The 22,027-nt window shown below is 42.5% G+C and overlaps 1 protein-coding gene across 1 annotated transcript in view; it reads left to right on the top strand.

Moving 5' to 3' along the window:
* The first annotated feature begins 10,586 nt into the window (after window positions 1–10,586).
* The window catches only part of RSPO2 (R-spondin 2), a 109,229-nt gene continuing 97,788 nt past the window's right edge, over window positions 10,587–22,027 (top strand). Inside the window, exon 1 of the mRNA XM_032182056.1 lies at window positions 10,587–10,713. Coding sequence (XP_032037947.1) covers window positions 10,620–10,713 — 94 coding nt within the window. The 5' untranslated portion in view covers window positions 10,587–10,619. The remainder of the gene's footprint in view (window positions 10,714–22,027) is intronic.

Raw genomic sequence — 22,027 nt, 5'->3', positions numbered from 1 at the left:
ACTGAGGAAGGTAGAGATTATATCCCCCCGCCTGCCTTCCCTAACTGCTGTACCTTCAGGCCTGGAGGTTTACATTTTCCTCTGATGCATTTTGTGAGTGGACTGTTCCAAGATATTTTCTCAGAATGCATCCAAAAAAAGCACTCTGAAAAGACTAGGATGATAGAGTGAAAACAACAATACGCATTTTGTGCTTGTTTTGCATTTGGGCTTTGAGAATGCTGCTGTGAGAGATCTCCGCCTTTCACATTTGCTGGTTTGAGGCAGAGGCATAACTCCAAAGCTCTGCTACTGAAGTATCCTTGAAATCAATCTAAAGGTTGCTTTTGAGGTCACAGCCTTCAGGGTGAGGATCAAGCTTAAAACAGTTTTAATTTTATTGTTGTTAGTTCATTTTTGGATCTAGGTGCATCAATTTGGGTGAAATTTAGCTGCAGACATTCAGATCTGTTCCTCTTGAACCAAGGTTCTTCAGGGGTTTAGCCCCTAGTTTCTATTCCACATGTATGCAAGGTATAAGATATAAAGTGTTTCATATTTTCCTACTATTAAAAAGATAAATTGTAAGATTTCTGATATCTAAAAAAGATAATGACAACGCTAAGGGGACAGCAATTGCCCAAGTTGAATTCACTTTTAAAATCCATTGCCTGAAACTGTCCCAGCCACATCTCTCTGCATCTCCCATGCTGGGCAGATAAAATATGGATTTTGATACCGCAACGACTGCTTACTGTGCAAGATGCTGTTCCACAGAAGGACTAAACAGCGGGGGGTGGACTTGGGCCCAGTGTTATTATTAGTTGTGTTCACCAAGCCAGCTATCAGTCAGAAAATATTCAGCTGCCAGCTGTGGGCCAAACCAGGGCTGGGGTGAAGGAAGGTTTGGGAGTGTCATGAGGGCATTGCAGATGATCAGTAGCTGTTTTTAGACTAAGCCATGTGATTTGTTATATTCCCTTTGTTAATTGTCATGCTGCCTGAAAACTCAAACCTTGTGCTTTATCCAGGGAGAGAAGCTGACATTAAACATGGAAATCAACACTGAGTTCCATCTGACCCAAAAAATCCATTAAAGAGGTGATAAAACTTCAGTGTTGAGTTCTGGGAAAACAAAGTGAAATATCTCTGTTTGGCACGGCCTATTTATTCTCCTGCGTTAAAGGGCTCTGTGGAGAAAAAAAAAAAAAAAAAAAAGGACAATCCGAAGGAAAGTAGAAATTAATCATGGACATCATCTACTAGATTACCATATGTATTATTTTGCCAGTGCAGGACTGAGTCCTTTAATACTTCTTTAAGCCTTTCAGTCCCTAGGGAGCATGATCTATGGACTCTCTGCTGATCAGCAGAAGATAGGCATGGTTAAAGGCTAAAGCTACTTACATACTGTTGCTCCTCCTTTTGGCTTCAGCAGTGCTCTTCTCTTCCCTGGGGGACTGTAGAAATGGCAGACATCGCAGTTCCTCCACCCCATCTTAAAATTTCATTTTACTCTGAAGAAAGATGACCGTAAAATCATACCTTTTTCCTCTCATAGTTTAGCTTTATCTAACTGTAAGGACAGAAATGGGTCAAATGTTTGTTTCGACAGAAAGGTGTGATTTGGCTTTCTAAAACTTGTAATGGAGCAAAAGCTGGCATTCACTTCCCATAGTCATTAACAGAGTGTAGAGTCTAAACAAAACAGGATTCTAGTGTGGTTTGTGCACTTTTTAAATTAAAAATAGTATTTTGTGGCTCTCAAATTCTGAAAACACTTCCTTGGGTGCATCTGTGGAATTTCTCTGACAAAACTGAATGTAAACTCTTTTCTTGCCCTTTCACTGGAAACCTTCATTTCTGTATGTAGTTATTTGTCCCAACAGTGTGTCATGGGCTGGCATCCTGAGCGCAATAAGATCTTACATCTGTATCCCATTAATGTCACCACTGGTGTGACACATTGGCTCCTCTGCTGTAGGGTTGTCTACTGATCCAGGCTTTCTTTTCAGCTAGGCTAAAAAAGATGACTGTTTCAGAGAGGATGTTAATGAGTTCTCTTTTAATTTGTTTCCCTCAGCTTTGTTTGTTAGATAAATAAGACAAGGGGTAATCAGTGAAGTGGCAGTGGAGAAGTATAATATTCTACAGATTATACAAGTATCTTGAACATATGCTTTTATATTAATGCAGGCAACTTTACTTCTGAACCTCACTGCAGATAAACTACACAAATTGTTAGGATTTTATCTAGGGATTCTTAACTGTCCAAAATTCTTCTTAAACTCCCTTCTTTATTATCATTTGGCAGAAATGCTTCTTCTATATTCCAACAAATATTGCAATCACTTTATTGCTAAACAGATATGCTGGAGAAAGCATGTGCTTAACATCACAATATTTAGCACTTAACATTTGTTAACATTAAATAGTAAAGGTCTCTAAGTCGTACTGGAAGACGTTTCCAAAACCAGTTACTAAATTAGCAGGCTATTCAGATGAGCTGTTGAATACAAAATATGTCTATGCTGAACAACGCCTCTGTTACAAGAAAATAATCTGCAAACTGACGTTTTCACAGCCACTCATTATCAGTGCTCATGATTCTAACAGTTCTGTTTCTATTGGTATTCAATCATTCTTGCTCCTATTTTCTTCTCTTATCAAGAGAAACAGAAAACACAAGGTAGGTGTCTCATATATAGGGCTAGTCTCGAGAATGTCATTTAAAAATGACATGGAGGGAGACAAAGAAATGGAGGAGGTGGAAAAGTAGAAATAAAAGAAAAACATTTTAAAAAATATCCGTGTGATATATAAATATAAATAGTTATATAAGTGAATACATAAACAATTATATAAATATACAGATGAAGATGGAGTGCACAGAGAAAGGCCAAGGGGCAGTGTTTACAGCTTGTTCTGGATACATGGAAATGGTTTTTCACCATGAGGTTGGACAAGTCCTGGAAGAGGTCACCCATAAAAGCTGTGGAATCTTCATTCTCGAAAATCTTCAAAACTCAGCTGGGACAAGGCCTTCAGCAACCTGACCTAACTCTGACGTCAGCTCTGCTTTGAGCAAGAGGTTAGACTTGATGATCCTCCAAGATCCCTTCCAAATGGGGTTACTCTGTGATCCTGTGTGGGTGTGTTTGTATATGTACGAGACAGAAAACAGTGATCATGTGAAGTGTGGGGGCAGAAGATGTAACATCTACATAAAAGTATGCAAAAGAATATGTAAAAAAAAAGTTCATTTTTCATCTTTGTATTCTACAGGTCTTTGTGAAGCCATTTTTGAGGCCATATTAGAGCAAATTTGAACTCACATATGCATGTTGCAAACCTCAACTCTACAAGTTAGGGTGTGATGAATCGTATCCCAAAACACAAAGTCTGACAGGCTTGGTATATACATTAATTTTTTAGTCATTTTCTGATCTATATGCTGGCAGCCTGAAAGCACCATTCTCCAAGTGAAGTGGATTATCGGCAGCTGCAGAGCTGGAATTTGAACTCTCACCTTAAGAATGCGATATCCACACACGAGCAAACTGGAGCATGCACTCTCCAAGAGAAATATGGTGTCCACAGCTGGCAGACAGGAACTGGTTGTCTTGTGCCAGTCTAAATTGGGAGAGGAGGATACACATAATTTAGAGCATACTTTTCTTATTACTTTTTGTGTTTCTTTTCTATTTATTTTTATTTTATTTTATTTTTTAACAGATGTAGCTGGAAATTAAACTCAAGAGAGCTATTAAAGTTATTTTAGAGATGTTACCTCTTCTTTCCATTTGCTTCACTGAACCCTTAATGAAAACATAGAGCTTTAATGATTTTGTTCTTGCTCAGGCAAAGTGCTCATGAATACTGCTGGAAGTTTTGCCTGAGGAAAGCCTGCACAATCAGGACAAAAACTGTGAAGTTTGGTGGTGGTTTGGAGGGGTTGGAGACTCAGTAGGGTGACAATCTTTGATCTCTTACTCAATATGGAAGAGAATTTAGGTAGATTTCCTTCTAGTTGCAGTCTCTTAATATCTATGGTCTTCCTCCATAAGGCATTGGGTATTTTTGCTGAGATCCAACATTTTTTAAAAATGAAAATAGTTTTCCACCTAGACTATTGTAATCTCCATGGCCTGACAGAAGAATTTGGGATAGTTTTGCTTCACTGGCTTTACACAAAATAAATAAATAAATAAAAGCTCACTGCAGCTTAAAATTAAAAATGGATTGCTTGGAATCCTTCCCTTTGCTTCAGACCCAAGAGACAGATTTATGAGTGTTTGTTTCTTTGTGTACTGTTGTACACTCTACAGGTGTACAGGTGGATGTTGTAGAGAAACCAGGTGGCCACATACGGCTTGAAGAGAAGCTTTGTGGGTGTATGGGACAGACTTCTCACCCTATTTTGGCAACTCATGTTTTTTCTAACATTGGCAGGGACCTTGAGAGGTCCCTAGTGCAACCTCCTGCTAGGCAGAGTTCAGAGCAGGTTGCTCAAGGCCTTGTCCAAGGAGGGTGATTCCACATCTTCTCTGGGTGAACCTCTTCCAGTGCTTATTGTCCTCACAGGGAAATTTTTTTCCCCTCATGTTTCTGGTGCAAACCCCTCCTGTTTCATTGAGTGACCACTGTCTCCCATTCTTCTGCCTGGCACATCCATAAAGGGTTCACCTGCCCTGTAACCCTCCTTGTAAGTATGAGAAGTAGCCACTACATCTCCCCAAAACTACCTCTTCTCCAGGCCAAACTAGCCCAGCTCCCTCAGTGTCTCTTCACAGGACAGTGCTCCAGCCCCCAGACATGTCGGTGGCCCTCCCATGGCTGTGCTCAGTTTTCAGGAGGAATTAAACAGAGCACAATATTCTGGTATAATTATTTATTACTTCAGATCACATTTTGAAGAATTTGTGAATTAAGTGTATTTTAAGAATTTAAAGGAGAGAAAGACTGACTTGAAAATACAGAGCTGGAAGCTGGGTTGTATGTAACTATTTCTTTTTAAACTTTAGATATAAAGCTCATCAGGATCTCTCATTTCTTTCACTGAAAAGATACATCTCCTCTACTGCAGCATAAAGCTGCATAGACTTTCATGTTATTGTTGATACTCTGGTCTTGGAACAGATTGTGATTTAAGTGTGGGAGAGCTGAATCTCCCAGGTATAGCAATATGGAGTGATATAGGAATATTTGTTAAATTAACTTTGGTATTGTTCATTTTAAGATCTCTCTCTGTTATGTGATGAAGTTAGGATACTTACAGATCACATCCTATGGAGCCCTGTAAAGAATGGATAGGTTCAATTACTCCATATTGCAAAAGCAGCAGTGCTTTGGCTTTAATACAGCTAAAATGTAGAAGGTAAAATCTTTTACAGTCAGTGAACCCCTGTGGAACACAAGACATGAAACTGAATTTTCAGTGAACAGGACTCCAGTTCTATAAAATAATGAGTTCAGGACAGTGTATAATGAATCATCTCAGCACTGTTAAAGTGCATTACTCAGGTTGCTGAGACTTCTGAATAACCTATCTAAAACACATCCCTTCCTAGCTATCCACACAGCTGAAGCTGTTGCCCAGACTCTCATTTGGTATTTCAATTATCGCCACATCATCTTCTCGGGCCTTGAATAATGTATTCTTTCTATGATGATGTCCATCAAACACACTACTGCTCAGATAATTTTCCCAGCTCCTCACTTTGACAAAGACTCCCCGTAGAAGGCAGCACACAGTAAACATTAATAACCTAATTGTAGCAAGATGACACACACAGTTCAATGCCTACAGTGAGTTCTTCTCTGCTGATTTCAGTGGGACTACAGACAGACACAAAGATCTACCATATAAATGTACTACAGAACCCATCCCAGTACCTTTCCTTCCCCTGCTCTTTAACCTCTCAAGTCACCTCTTTTCCCTCTTAAAATCAACATGCTCTAGGCTCTGCAGACTCTAGTTTGTCTTCTGAGCTACTGACATCATTCTTTCCAAAACCTTTAAAGACTTTTTTCTTAATCCAATCTCAGTTACCGTTACTCTTCCTGATTTATTGACCATCATAGCTAGCTAGCTATGTATTTGAATGTTTGTCCTGCACTAGCTCTGTGGTTCCTCTTGTTCTTTTTGGCCTTGTTTTCATGTTATCATTCCTTCAGAAGCTCACCCAAAGATGATCATGTGGTGATCCTCGCCCACATTCCAGATGCCAAACAGGTTGAATAGTCTCTTCAAGATACTTATTTTTTCCTCCTTCAACCCTCTATATCTGGGTAGTCTTCTACTGAAAACACAAATTCAGATATCACCTCCATAGTGGTGACGAACTGGGATGTATTTTTTCTGTCTCTTCCTGCTGAAGACATTATTTAGGCCTGTCTCAAATGATCATGCAGATAGTAAAAATAAAGCTCTAAGAGACTTTTCTTGTACCTTTAAACATGACATCTGTGAACAACATTGCTGTCTCATTTGAGAGGTGTGGAGTATTATGGTCATCATCTCAGACTTAACTGTAGGTTTGACAACTAAGCTATAGCCAGTGTACACCTAGAAAGATTATTTGTATGCAGCCTATTTTAAAACATGGATTTTCCATCCATCATTATGTCAAAATTATCATCAAAATATTTATTGCTAAATACTTTTTTTCAACATTGTATTCTGTGAATTTAAATCTAATTTTAGCCTGCTCCCTAGAATTTTTTCTTGGACATTAACTTTGATTGTAATGCTCTTTTCCTTGCATACTTCCACTGATTATTCCTCGTTAGAGGAAGCATTAGCTGCTTGACTTCTCTTCGAAAGCAATTCCTGCCTATCATATCTCAAGCAACAGTGAGAGTTTACCATTTGATCTCCATCTTCATTTGATCCAGGATGCAGGCTTCCATCACCCACATTCTGGTTCTTTCGAACAAGTACTTTCATACTGTCTCCTTAACAGCCCATCAAGCTTGGACAGAGCTCTTGAGAAGCATTAGAGTTATATATACATGATAATTATATACTTTTAAAGTCATCATCATTGTGATTCCTACCAAAGTCTCAAAAATGCCACTTGTGCTGAGCTGCCTGCCCATTACAGACCAACAGTGTCTCACTGTCTGCAGATGCTCCCCATCAGCTCTCTTGCCATAAATCGTGTTAAGAAGTCTCCAGGAAGGAATCATGTCCTCTGTTTATATGGCATGATAGGATGCTAGCCCATGGCAAGTGCTGCCAGATTTTACAAGGGTTTCTGGGGGTTCTCTAACTTTCCTGGCTCAAGATGTTAGTGTTGAAAGCCCCACCAGCTCCTGAACCACTGATTTCAGGCTTCCTCCACAGAGCTGGCTCCCATCTGGGCTACTGCATGCAGGAAAAACTGAGTGCTGAGGCACTCCTAGGCTTGAAGATACTTCGGTACTTCATCTGGAGATACTTTGCTCAGAGGTATTTCTTCTCCAGGTCTGGAAGACCTCAAAAGGCCAGGCTAGAGAAGGGTGACAGGTTGTTCTACCTCAAGAACTGGGGAGATGGCTGAGACCTGCTTCCTCTGAAAGTCTGTACTACACTTGGAGAGACCTCAGTCTTCACTGTCAGCAGGGAACCTATCTGAAAGCCCATTTATACATTAATGTATTTCTGACATATCCAGGTATGGAGCTGTTTGGAGATCAGTTCCTGGAGGTCTCTCTGAGGTGTAATTAGTGCCTCTGTTTGATTTCCGCCCCCCTCTTGCTGTCTGGCATACCTCACCCTTGCACTGCAGCTCAGAAGGACCTATGGGGTGGTGCTACATGATCTATTTCTGCATCACAAAGTGCTAACAACACACCCTAAGGATACTGTTAGTGCAAAAAGTCTGTCTCAGCTTGTGGCATAAAATATGTCACATGAAGCTAGACTGGGTATGTGGACTACACATCCTGAAGAACTCTGGTTGCCAGTAAATATCCTCCACTAAAATAAATTATGGCCTCTGTTGCAACAAGTTGTATATGTATGTATGTGCATGTATATATATACCCGTTGGAAAGCTTCACTGTGTAAGTAGGCTGGAGAAAACAAAGACCACAAACCACATGTATACAAGCTTTATTTTTTGCACTGTTTCCCTCAGCATCCACTCCAAGTCCACTTGGAGACCACTGCCACTGAGCCAGAACGTGGCCTTGACTGACCCAGTTCTGAGGTTTGTGTTAATTAGCAGAAAGGTCCCATCCCTGCCGTGCTTAGGTTGTAACAGCACTGATGGGCATGAGGTGCCCTGTGTGGGTGCAGAGTGGGACCTCATTCACTGAAACCCCTCAGCAACAGTTATCATAAATACAAACTTATCATCAGAAGCTATTATTCTGTACTTTGATGTAATTTTTAGAAGTCTTCATATTTCATGCTAGCAGTTGCATGAGTACAGCACTGCTCCTGTGCTGCAGGTAGGTGTAAAGCAGGGCAGCCCAGGGCTTACAGCACTGCCCAAGAACTTGGGAAGCCCAGGATCAAGTTTTGACTCTGCCACACACCTGTCTTTGGGTTTCAGGCAAGTTATATCAGCCTCTTTCTAACTCACTCTTCCGCTGCCGACTGAGCACCGATGCTTCTCTGTGTTAGAGGAATATTATGCTGCTAAATGCAGTCTCAGGACAGTATGGCAAACACCATACAGCCAAACGTCATCTCTCTGTGGTCAGGTTGTCCAGGCCACAGCTGAAAAGTCAGCGTGGGTCTAACAGGATTTATTAGCTCAGGCACAGTGCCATGTGAATGCAGTTGGGCTGCTGCTCTGGAAAGAGTACATCTGCTTTTGTGAGCCCCTGGCTGGCTATGTCCCGAGGCAGCTCAGGGATTTCAGCACCACGTTCCCAGAATCAGAAGTGTCGGGTGGAGGGGAAAAGAGACCCCCAGCAGAGAGCCAGCCCAGGGTGTGCAGGAGCTGGCTTGGTGCTGGCTGTGCCAGGCCCTCGCTGCCTCCCCACCTCATGCACCTGCTCCCCGTCACCCCATGTCCTGTGGGGTTCGTGGGTCAACCCCAACAGGTCCAGCTCTACAGCCGAGGAGCCACGGTGTGTCGGTACCCGTGGTGCTGTGGGGAAGCAGAGAAATCAACGTGTCCCAGATGTGGGGTCAGTTTAGCTGATGCTATGAGGAGTTAACAGATGGGTTGGAGCTAAACGCATCCAGAACCTCCTGGGTGCTTCCTTACTTCATCCTCGCTTGTCTGTACTGTTGGGTCCCCGCTTACCAGGGAAGCAGAGTGCTTTGCCAAATAGAGATATGGCTAGAAACCGCTAGAAATCGCTCACAAAACTTATACTTCAGGACTTCATGAGCGATTTTCCCGGGGTAATGAAAGTGGTGTTTCAACGAAGAGGCTTGGGAGGTTGAGAGATTGTAGGAACCTGGCAGAAAAGAAAAAAAAGAGGGGAAAATAAACGGCTCGAGGTCTTAAAACCAGGGATGAAAGAAGGAAACAGATTTAATTACCACACACTGCGGGAAGGAAAAGAGGGGGGGGGGGGGAAGGGAAAAATGAGGGAGAGAAGCGAGCGGGACGAGGTTTCCCGAAACAGCTCAGGGCGAGGACAGGGCGGCGTTGCGGGGAGCGGGAGCGAGCGGCGGGGCCGGGAGCAGCCCGCGGGGGGGGCTCGGGCAGGGCTGGGCGGGCGCTGGGGGCCCCCGGGGCTGCGGAGGGCGGGGGCGCGGCGCCGGGCGGCGCTAGGGCCGGGCGGCGGGGCGGCGGGGCGGCATGGCTGGGAGCACAGCACCACCTACGTCCCGCGCATCCCCGCCGAGCCCGCACGGCCCCGCTGCCCGCGCCGCCGCGGCCGCCCCCCGGCATAAAAGGGGCGGCCGGGGGGGGGACGCGCACCGGCGGCCCGGTTTGCCGCCGAGAGGAGAGGATAAAGAGAGGAAGGTGGGGTGTTTTGTGTTGTAGTCTTTTTTTTTAATGTTTTATTTTATTTTATTTTTTTTGGAGGGGGGACACAGAGCTTGCATGTGGCCCGGAGCTGTCGCCCCGTCGGGGCTCCTCCGGCCCGACGGGGCGAGCTGGCGGCGGGGCCGCCGGGGGAAGGCAGGGGAGTAGGGGATAGGGGATAGGGGATAGGGGATAGGGGATAGGGGAGGCGGCTTCGCCCCGCCGTGCCCGAGACCTGGGCGAGTGTGGGCGGGGTGCGCCCCCGCGCCGGGATAAATAGCGCCTTGCCTCGCCTGACAGCCCGGCCCCGGGGCGCACCGGGGAGCCGGGAGGGAGCGAGGGGGAAAAAAAAAAAAAAAGTTGGGGGGCTCTCTGGGACTCCGCTCCCGCCGGGACCTGGCTTTTTATTTGCTATTTGTTTTTATTATTTTTTATTTTTTCACCCACGGGGAGAAACAGAGGAGGGGGAGGACGAGGGAAGCCCCGAGCCCAGCTTTTCCCCGCTCTCTCCCCGCAGCGCAGGGGCGATGCTGGAAGCCGCCGGGAGGTCGCAGCGTGCGGGAAGGGGGGTGAGAGGCGAGTGAGCCCCCGCCGGGCCCTGCGGCAGCCGCCGAGCTCCGGCGCCCCCTCCCCTGCCGCCCGCAGCCCCGCACCGGCCCCCGCCGCCCCTCGCCGCCAGAGGAAGGGAGGGAGGGAGGCTGCCCTGCCCAGCGGCCCAGGATGCAGTTTCGCCTCTTCTCCTTTGCCCTGCTCATCCTCAACTGCATGGATTACGGCCACTGCCAAGCCAGCCGCTGGAGACGCAGCAAGAGAGGTGAGCAGGGGCTCCCGCCGGAGGCACCCCGGGCAGGTGAGCCCGGCCCCCGGGGGGCGGTGAAACTGGGGGGGGGACACACCGTGTTGGGGACTCTGAGCCCCGACGGGGACCGCCGCTGCCAGCGCCGTCGGGCTAGATGTTCGTCCCGGGGGGGCAGCGAGCCCTCACCCCGAGAAGCGACCCCGAGAAGCCGTCGGGGGTCTCCCCAGGGGGCTGCAGTGTCCCCGGTGTGCTCCGCGGACACTGTTCAGGACGCCCCCCGGTCCCTCTCCGCGCAACCTGAGGGAACCCCGCGGGGCGCAGGGCTTAAGGGAGGGTCGTGGTCGCGCAGGGGGCTTGGGCTGAGGGGGAGCCCCGGGAGGGATCCTGAGCCCCAGGGTGCGGGTCCGGGCGGCTCGGGAGAGATGCTGGAGCCGGGCTTGCCGGAGTTGTGCGGGCGGAGCGGTGAGACGTGCCAGTACAGCACCCATGTGGACAAAAAGGTTACTGCAGCTCTGCCCTAGCTGTCAGGGCTATCGGGGGCTCCCGTTTGATTCCTTTTTTTTTTTTTTTTTTTTTTGGGGGGGGGGGGCGGCGGTGATTGACCTTCGGTGTAAAATGTTTTTATTATTTGCATATCCGAATTATTCTGTTGCCCCTTTTCCTGTGCTTTTCTGGGCCATGTCTGCCCCCCTGTTTCTAAAGTTAACTGGAAATCAGGTGGCTCCACTGCCAAGAAACTGGGTTTTCTCACCAAATTGTGCTAAAGCCTTCCTTGGAAGGGGAGGGAGCTGACATCTTCAATGTTAAGCCAGTACAAAACTTGCAAAAGGAAAATAGTTTGCACTTTCATGCATGTGTAAGCCTCAGAGTGGGTACAAATGCAATTGCAAAGCAATTTGGTTTTGATGGGTTTTCAACAGATGGTTTCCAGAATTTAATTTTTGTGTGTGTGGCTAAAACGATAGCAGTCCTTTAAAGTGACCAGGCTATCTGTGCTAACAAAGGGGATACTGTGTCTTTAATTAAATGTGGAACTACTTAGAGTGCTGGCTAGACAGCGGAGGGTGATAGTGGTATTTCTGCTTTACAACAGAGCTTAAGGATTGCATTGTGGGAGTACTGAAATGAATAGACATCTAACTTGAGTTGTGTGAATTGTCCTCCTGCAAAAACTTAAGCTGGTTTTAATTGATCTCATGTTCGCTGATTGATCTTAGACCAATTGTTGTGCTTGTTGAACAACTGGCTTTTCCAAAGGAGATTGATTTAAATTAGGTTTTAGTTTAGTTATTGGATAAAATAACATCGGTATTGACAGTTGACTTACTGGCACTGTTTTGTGCTGTCACCTTAGGGTTTTGGTTCGTGCTTTGAAGAATGCAGTCTTTTCCAGTTAATAAGCCTAAAGAAGTAAGCACAGCCAGTTTTAAGTACTGAAAGCAAAATCTAAGAATGTATTCAAAACTGTAATAGACATTTGCCATGACACATGCAGTCTGAAGTAATGCTTTCATACAGGACTCAAAATTCCAATAATTTCACAATTTTTCCATATCCCATCTGCAAATAATCAGGCATTCACTGTGGGGTACTGGCAGTTAAAATTTCTCTGGCATTCTGTTTTGTCTGTTACATGATCTCAGATGCTCCATAATATCATTTTCTTAATGAAATAAAATTTTTGGCATAGATTGAGTCTCCTGTGCGGTAGAAATCGATTGCATTCAGTCTGGAATCACGGCAAATATCACGTGTAGCTGACTTCTTTCTTTTCTGAAAAGCAGTTAAATTGCGTACCATAAACTTTAAGTATATATATATGCCTGTGTTGGTGTGTGTGTGGAATACTCTAGTAAACAAGAATTTAGTAAATCTGAGTGGACATTTCCAGACCTCTGTATCCCCTTCTGCTTTCAACTCTTTCTCAAACCAAGGCATGCAACATTGCAGTAGAAGGGGAACAAAAAAAAAATCTGTGCTTAGAATGTGGATCCTACCTGGCATTGACTTTTGCTTTGTTAGTCAATGCCACAATCTTAAAAGTTACTCTTTAAATACTTTACAATCAACAGATTCTGCTAGCTCCACTGCACGACTTAGTTACTTTTGCAGCTCATTTAAAACACTGCTTTGCCTACTTCATTCAAACCGGAGCCTGTACTTCCCTCAAATCACTCTAGTAACTTCTCCCTTTGGAAGTCTCCATCCTAAGAAGGTGATTATGGTGGCTTGCCTTTCTTTCAGAAGCTATTCTAAAATATACTTAAGGGTTTTATACCATAAAGGTCAGTAGTCCAATTTCACAGCTAGTTTATTTAATATCAAAGCACCTTCTTTCCCTTTCTTGTTTAATTGTATAACTTGATTTCTCACTTCTTTTAGATACCTATTCGCTTGCTCACTTCAATGAAAAAAATTAATCTTTTCTTTGGATTTCTCTTTCTCCTTAGGAATCAGTATGAGCAACTTCATGTCTTAGCACTTCACTAAGTCATGAGAGACCAAGCATGATTCTCCTCCTCTTTGAGAATTGAGGAGAACAACTTTCCTAAACTTGAGATCCAAATGGTGGTATGTAGAAATAAAGACTGTCAGCCTGGTTTACCAGGAGGAGCAATGGGTTTCTGCAAAAGCATCAGCTGAAAATAATATAGGTTTCATTGTAAACAACCACCAAAAATTAGTTGCTAAAAGAATTCTCTAACAAAAAAGTCAACACGGTAGCAGTGTCTGCATTGACAGGAAGACTTTGTAGTACAGAGAGACTATCTGGAGTTGATGAGACCGCTGCTGGAACAGCAAAGAAGACACATTCATATGGCAATATTGGAATTTTCTTGCAGATCTTGGATATAAGTAAAGCTGTGAGTGTAGGAATTTTGTCTCTCTAATTAGTTCATAAGAGTTCGTACTTAAGGAGTGTGATAAAGGTTGCCATAAATACTCATCCTCTGGATGTTCTCACACTGTGCTGGATGTACATAAAGAAAGGGACTACATCTGCGGCCATATGTGAATGGTAAGTAACAATTGTGATGGCAAAATATCCACAGGCAGAAATAGGAGAGCCTGGGAAGGGAAGCTTCCTCAAGTGTCAGCAACCCAATATAGCTCTTTGTAGGGTGCTCATAGGATTACATGCATATATGGAGGAACGTAGTTGCTGGAATCAAAATTATGTGGATTAAATGTGTATCACCTTAATGGAAGATGGATATCTTGACCATGCAGTGGTAATTAATTTGTTACATGGATTTTCAACTAGAGGAAAACTTATTTAGATATAAGGGCTGTAGCTTTCCTAATATGCTTGCCTGAGAAGCAGGTAATCTTGGAGCCCTTCTCAGCTGCATGGGAAAGATTGAGGATTTGATCCTTAGGAAAAAGAAACCTGTGCTGGAAATACCTGATTAAGGTAAATACCACATCTGTTTTTACAATAATTTTACTGACTCCAAAGAGCAATGTACTACCTTAAACAACAAAAAATCATACAATAAAGAATATTTTTTCATTGTCTAATAGTATCCAAACATCTTATCTGATCTAACCTCCTCTCTTTGAACTTGAAATGTGTTACATTTGGAGGACAGTGAATTTTTTGTCTGTAGATCAAGGCTTAAAATCCTACTAGGAAGCTATACTTTGAACTCTATGTTTTCCTCAGGTTGTACATTAAATACTCGTAACAATTTGTAAAAGACATGTTAACACTTTCTGGAGTGATTACCCAGGTACCTGTGAGCAGTAGAAGGTAGCTTCCCTTTTTCAATCCTTCAGTCTTACCACTTAGGATAGTTAGTTATGAAACATTATTTATATACTCATCCTACTACACGAGTAAGAATATCGTAATACTGAAACTGTTGAAAAGTCAAGCTGTAAAATTTTTGGCTATGTATGCTCTCTTGTCTGGTAAGTCTGAGGAAGCTTCTTGAACTTCAGCAAAAGCCAGAACTTCTGTGTGAATGAAGGAATAACAAACTAGGTAACGATGCACCGTGCTGAAGTGGATTGTGAAGATTTGCAGAAGGGATGCTCAAAATGCCAAGAGTGGGATTCAGATTGAAAGTGGACATCTAAGTTCAGATGCTTGATTCAGTTGCCTCAGGTAGACTTCTAGTGCTGTGTGTGATATTTAAGATGCCCTTCTGTGCCTGGCAAGTTTGACAGGTGATGTACTTGATGTCCTGGAGCAACAACTGGAGACCAGGCAGGATAGCGTTGGAGCAGGTCACGTGCATCTAACACCCTGAGGTGTTTTGAGGCTTGTTATGATGGATGCTGAAAATGGGGAGCACATAGCATAATACTGATGTATGTATGCTTTTCCTTTCCTGTATGCATCCATTTGGCTTCCATTATAGGTCACTTGGAGTGAGGATACTGGGCTAGATGGGTGTCTGGTCAGACATAGTAAGTCTATGCTTTTATTATTTTGTATTAAAACCTGTAGGAAGATTTTCAAAGTGCTCTTCAGTGTGATGAAGGACATATTTATCTGCTTGACAGCTTTGGTTTAACTGTTTGCCTTCCAATTTTGGGGAGCATGCTTCCTGGGGCTTAACTGAAACCTGTTGCTAGAGCAGGTCAAAATTCATGACAAATACCTAAAGTGAGGGTGCTTACTAATTAGGGATGATAAGGTCATAAAAATAAGAATGTTGTTTCACACTTAAATGTATTCGCTACAGTATACAGGGCTGTGTAATTAGTATGATAAAGTAAACTAGCACGGTGTTGTTTTATAAAAGTTGCTTTTATTGAAAAAATATGATGTTTTCTAAAAGATAGAATGTGGAAGAGGTGATCAGTATCAAAACTGAAGGCATAAAGAAAGAGAATGGTCTTTCTTTAAACTCTTTTGTTTTGTTTCATTTTCTTTCTCTCCCTACTTCTGCCAAAAGTCTGACTATCCCATGGAGGTCTGCATTTCATTTCTGATCATCTAGGTATTTTTTTTTCATTATTAAAAAGAAAACTTTAGCTATGTAAGTTGATTTGTTTCCATAGATTAGAGGGCAATGTCTAGTCAAACCTGCAGATCATCACAGGTTGTGTATTTTTCCCAGTGGACTGTACATCAAAGTCAGAAACTTGTAGCTGAGTCATAACATCCCTTTCCAAAAATGCATCCTTGATTATAAACTGGGGGGGGTGGAATTCACGTGACTACACATTATTATCTGCAACAGAAACGTCTACGTTTTCTTTTAGAATGGATGGAGTGTTAGTCAGTGGGGCCTGTGGAGCTTTTAGTACAATTTAGTTCACCCTATAGTAGATGTCTGCCTTTGATCAGATAAAGCATTCCCCAAACTCAATAAAATTTAAATAAGATGAACATTTGCCTCTATCTATAATTGAAGTGTAATTCAGATATGTATTGTTGGCCTCTAAGGGAAGCTGAAATCAACACCAAATGAGAGGAGATGCACCACATCCAACCTTCTGACCTTTGCTATTAAAATTACATGTTGGTGCAGCTCTTTTAAAGTTAACAGATATAGTCCCTGAAGAATTTATTTTGTATTAGTTGTGTGTTTGATTTTTAGACATATAATACTAAATTAAATAACTTTTTTCCTCACATATGCCCTCTCTTTTAACCTCAAAGATTTGTTCAGGCACAGTTGGAGAACCTTCTGGTATTTGTCTAGACTCCAAGTATTTGCTAATCCTTTTCTTGGTGAAAAGCATGACTTCATATATGTTGGCTATTGATAATGCACAAGTGTAACAGCTTGATCCTTTCATCATAGGCTGCTTTAGACACCAAAATTAGGTGCTGCCATGGTGTGTATACTCATTGTCTGTGTAGTGTTTGTTCAGCAGATGCAATGCTTTGGAAAGCATTATTTGGGTGCTGCAAAGTTGCTTTATGCATGTGCAGTGAATCTATTGCTTTCTGGGCAGTGGTATTGGGTTTAAAGCCTGTTAAATCTCTTCCCAAAGAATTGTAGGTGTAGTGTGTGGAAAAAGGGTTGTGAAGAGAATCCAACTATAATAAAGTTGGATTCTGACCAATACACCTTACTAAGTGAAGTGTCAAGTGGATCCTGCTTCTGAGCACCATCAGACAGATGTGGAGTTTGGGTTGTACAGCTACTGCTCCTGTCTACACAATGGCTTTGTCCAGGTAGCTCCAAGCATTAAGGCCATTTTTTGACCAGGGTTTATTTTTTTTTACCTATTAAACTTCATATATCTGTGGGCGGTAAGATAACTTGTGGGTCTAAATTGAGAAAAAAGTGATGCAGCTATGTTTCTCTGATTCAGCTGTTGCATGGTTTACCATGAGGTGAACAATCCTGTTCATTTTCACTAACACTTCTCCAAAACTCTGAGGAGAAGTGAAGTTGAAACAGATCAGGGTGGTGGCCTCTCCTGTGTGTGCTCCCCCATAGGTAGATAACGGTGCATCTGGGTGTCAAACACAGGAGAGGCAAGAGTGAGAGTCTGATGGACAGAGAATTTAATGCCACCTTCCCAATATAGTTTCTCCATGGAGATGGGAAAGGGGGAATTACAAGAAATTGGTGTTTGTATGTCGTGTATGTCGAAAGTACTTAGCTGAAATGAAGGTTGATATCCTGAGCATGGGGTGGAGGCAACCACTGTAACTCATCATGTGATGGAGTCATCACAATCACAATACTACTTACTGTAGATTTTCTGACATCCTGTGCAACTAGAAGGTTTTCGGAATTTAATTGTATGTCTTTAATTTTGGATTGCCCCATCTCAGCACCTTGATTTCAAACATATGCACACCTCTGAGCTTCATCCATCAAACTGTGGTCCATGGAGCAGACGTCAGCATTTTATGTACAAGCATACATCATCCTTATGCTAGTACTTAAATACTCTTGAAGACAAGGCTAGAATTAATCTATGTGGCTTTGTGCTACTTTATTTTGTTGGAATTCCTTGTTGTTTAAATGACGAGTTGTCACTTCAAATTTCATTTTGGGTGGTAGCGTGGGGAAGGTATTGGTGATTAAATTTCTGGGCCTTTCCTCTTAAACTTGAGTGTACAAATTGTAAGGAGTGAAAGAATGTAAATAAAGGAATAAAATAGTAGTATGAGCAAAAAAGTGATTTTTCTTAAGATATCTTAAGTACCCTGATCACAAAGAAAAGGGAGGTTTTTAAGATCCCATTTGTCAAGATGTGGTGAACAGTACAAAGATATTCATGATTTCTGCTTCACTATAACAGGAGAAGCTTGTTAAACATCTTTTGATAGCATGCAGTTTGGTATCCAGTAATTAAGCATGGCATCCATTAATTAATCAGTTATGTATTCCTTTTTGAAATACTGATTTCAGTAGAACCAAATACTTGATATATCTGCAAAACTTTGTCCTTTTATAAGTGAATGGAATTTAAGCTATCCACTCCTTTTGTTGTTATTTTGTTTTTATGGGATGGTGTTTGTCTGGTAAGGTACCAGACAATACCATACCAGACCATAATAAAGTGTGATTAATTACAGCCAATATTTAGAACAGGCATGCAATTCTGTAATTACATTTAAGAATAAACACTATTAATATGAACACTATTTGAAGAGGGCACCAGCAAATATTCTATATGGTTAATATAGATTCAAAGTGCTGTAAAAGTCAGTCTAGTAAAATTTTACTGTGTTTAAATAATAATTTTTGCTCTCTGGGGTTTTTAAAATGTAAACTGAAAAATAATCCAGAGTCTCACCGTTACTAGTCTCAAATTTACCTTGCAGAAACTTTTATTTTTTTTGATGAAACATCAAGCTTTTCTTCGCCTTGAGGAAAAAACAGACACAAATGTAGATATAGTGAGACAGAGTAAGAGACCTAAAAGATAAATAGTTCTGGGAATGTAAGCTTCTAGGTGTTGTCTAAAATGTATTTATTTTGTTTAAATCACTGAGAGGTTGCTACTAACTCCCACGTAGGTTGCAGCAATGAATACCTGTGCCTCTGTGTATACTGGGAAAAACTTCTACAGATATACACTGTAGAGGGACAACAGCTTTTCCGATAGAGAATTGCAGTGGTGCAGCAAAGTATAAACTTCCTGATCCAGATTTTTTTTTTTTTTTTCCAGAGTTGAAATACTGGCTCAAATATGTTACAGACAAATATATACTCTGCACTAATGCATGGTCTCTTCAGCCGTATGGCTGCCACCTTTGACATACCAAAAAAAACCACCAAAAACAGCCACATCAGACAAATGGCTGTTGTGCATGCACAGATTAATCTGCACATGTATAGCAGGGCTGACAACAGCCAGCATGTCCGTTCTGAAATTTGCTGGGCAGGTTGGAAACCACTGAAACAGCAACTATGCTTAGCAAAGATAGGCATTACCGACTTGCACATTTCTTTTTTCAATTGCTGCAAAATTTTTGATAGATATGTTTTTATTATAAACCTACTGACTTTCCTGTTGAATCTACTGGCAATCATGTAGCTAACACTCTTTTGAATGGGAATTATGGTTTAATCATCTTTCACATTATCTATAATGAGGTAGCATTTAAGGATCCCAGCTACAATGGGGCTGTGCAGTGTTGGCATTACTTAGACAACAGCCAAGGAAGAAACCCTGAATTGAAGTCACCAGAGCAGAATCTAGGCTGGATTTCCCCCCACTAGCAGAAATGTTCTTTGGCCTTTCATGACAGCTAGTTCAGACCTGGTCTATGTCTCATTTTACACAGTGCATGCTAATAACATGGTGGGCATGGACTCAGTTTTGACTCCACAAAAGTAACTGTAACTCAGCAGGAGCACTATAATGCCTCCAAGATGCCTTAGGTTGTGCTTACAACATGAGACAGCAGCTTCTTGTTTCAGTTTGTTTAAAGTTATTGCCTGTTATTGCAAAATACTTTAAAATGGCCTCTGTGTTGGGATGCTTCGCTCTTGCAAGGGATGTAAAAGCAAATAATGTTTCATGGGGTGTTGGATTATTTATCTAGCCTCATGGAATTATGTGTTCTAATACCTTCATCAGGAGCATTCTCAGTAGGTGGTTTCACCTCTAAATTTGGCCTTCTGACTTCCCCGAAACAGCCAGTCTTGTTTCCCCTACTTTGCTGAACTGCCACTTGTGAGGAAAGTTGATGTAAGGAGGAACGGAACTTTTCGTAGTAAGGTGTTTGTGTGTCTGCGCTCTGGTCATCTGCTCCTGGGGCAACAGCTGATGGTGGTAGAGACCTTCATGTTAGATAGGCTCCTGGGCCATCTGAGTGTACATGGTCTAGATGCTTGTCTCCTTTGGTGGTTTTAAGATGTTCAACAAGTACTGATTGCACATGGACAGGTCATGTGGAGCATGCTTGGGATGTATGCCTGGCATAGTACAGAGCGGGGAAGCCTGCCATACTGGTATGTGGGTACATGCCGGATCACAGAGGCATTGCTTTCATTGTCAGTCTGTCCACGTGTAAAAATTTTGGTTAGCACATGTATGCATCAAAGACAGTGGTAACTAAATAAATTCCTGTTTTATGCAAATGCGAAGCAGTGTTTCGGTATGAAAAAATTAATGTCATGGCAGTATGGGAGTTAGTAATTTAAATGTACTTTTAATTTGAAGGTGCTTCTGAGGAGGTATTTTAGGTTAGGTTGGATATTAGGAAAAAATTCTTTGCCAAAAGGGTTGTTAGGCATTGGAATGGGCTGCCCAGGGATGTGGTTGAGTCACCATCCCTGGAGGTCGTTTAAAAGACGTTTAGATGTAGAGTTTAGTGATATGGTTTAGTGGAGGACTGGTTAGTGTTAGGTCAGAGGTTGGGCTGGGTGATCTTGGAGGTCTCTTCCAACCTAGATGATTCTGTATTTTGGGTTCCAGCTGTATTTCTCACAGCAGCAGTGCTGTCTGCAGGACTGCGATGACTTCACTGATGCTGAGATGACAGTGGTCATGGTTTCTTTTTTAAGCTAATAAAACCACATAACTGCTCATTGTAACTCTTTTATTCAGTCTCAGATATTGCTGGACTTCACTGTTGGCCTTCAAAGTTTTTTTTTTTTTGAGGAAATACATTTTAGGAAATACTTGCAACTGGAAAGTTGCAAAGTAAAATGAGAAAAATTACAAACACATTTTTAGTGTTATTTTTTTTATTGTTCTTTATTTTCCTAAAGAGCTACCTATAGTGTTTTCTATACTTATGCAAGTTTGCTGTGTTCAGTTTATGTTTTCTACAATAATTGCTATTCTAAAAACAAACAAACAAAACCAGAAAACTGTTAACTGCTTCAATGCAATTTGTGTGCTGTGAAACTGATAAGATGTACTGGGTCTGGCTGGAATGTTAACTTTCCCGGCAGCAGCCCATTCAGTGCCGTACTCTGTACTTGTAGCTGGAACAGCAGTGTTATCACACCAGTGTTGTGTCTACTGCTGAGCAGCAGTGGAACAGCATTGGGCCTTTCTCTAACCCTCCTAGGGGGTGGGCAAAAAAGTGAGGAGAGAAACATCACTAGGGCAGCTGACCTAAACCAATCAAAGGGATATTCCATACCATGTGGTGTCACACTCAGCAATAAAAGGTGGAAACAGGAAGAAGAGGGGAGGGGTGGGCTCTCGTTGAGAAGACGTCGGTCGTCCTCTCGAACACCGGCTGCGTGCGTTGAGGCCTTGCTTCAAGGACGTGGTCAATCATCGCTCATTTGTGGGAAGTAGAGAGTAATTTCTTTCCTCTGCACTTCCATATAGCTTTCATTTATTTTGTTTGTTTGTTTTCCTCCCTTTTTCCCCTTTACCCTTTTACTTCCCCTTAGTTAAATTGTTTAGTTCATGGTAGTCTTTATTTAATGATTATAATTATTTCCCTTTAATTAAATTATCCTTATCTCAACCCGTGAGTTGTTCTTTGCTTTACTTCTCCCCCTCCTCATCTAAAGGAGGGGGAGTGAGAGAGCGGTTGTGGGGTTTAGCTGCCCAGCACGGTAAAACCACCACATAAGAATCTTGCAAAATCTTTCCATAAATATAACCCGTGGGCTAGCTAGTGCTACATGTTGTGCACCTCTACTGCTGTAAAGATTTGTAGTAGTAAAATATATGTAATTCCCAAGGGTCTCTCACTACAGGAGAGACATGGACATAGTGGAGAGAGTTCAACACAGAGCCATAAAGATGATCATAAAAACACAGAATATCCTGAGTTGGAAGAGACCCACAAGGATCACCATGTCCAACTCCTGTCTCCACACAGAAACACCCCAAAATCAGCCCACATGTCTGAGAGTGTTGTCCAAACACTTATTGAACTCTAGCAGGCGCGGTGCTGTCACCACAGTGGGCTGTGCGTCTCCTCCTTGGA

This window comes from Aythya fuligula, chromosome 2 (genome assembly GCF_009819795.1).
Source record: "Aythya fuligula isolate bAytFul2 chromosome 2, bAytFul2.pri, whole genome shotgun sequence".
NCBI classification, from domain to species: domain Eukaryota; kingdom Metazoa; phylum Chordata; class Aves; order Anseriformes; family Anatidae; genus Aythya; species Aythya fuligula.
The sequence above is the reverse complement of the archived record's forward strand: the minus strand, read 5'-3'. Positions and strand labels throughout refer to the sequence as shown.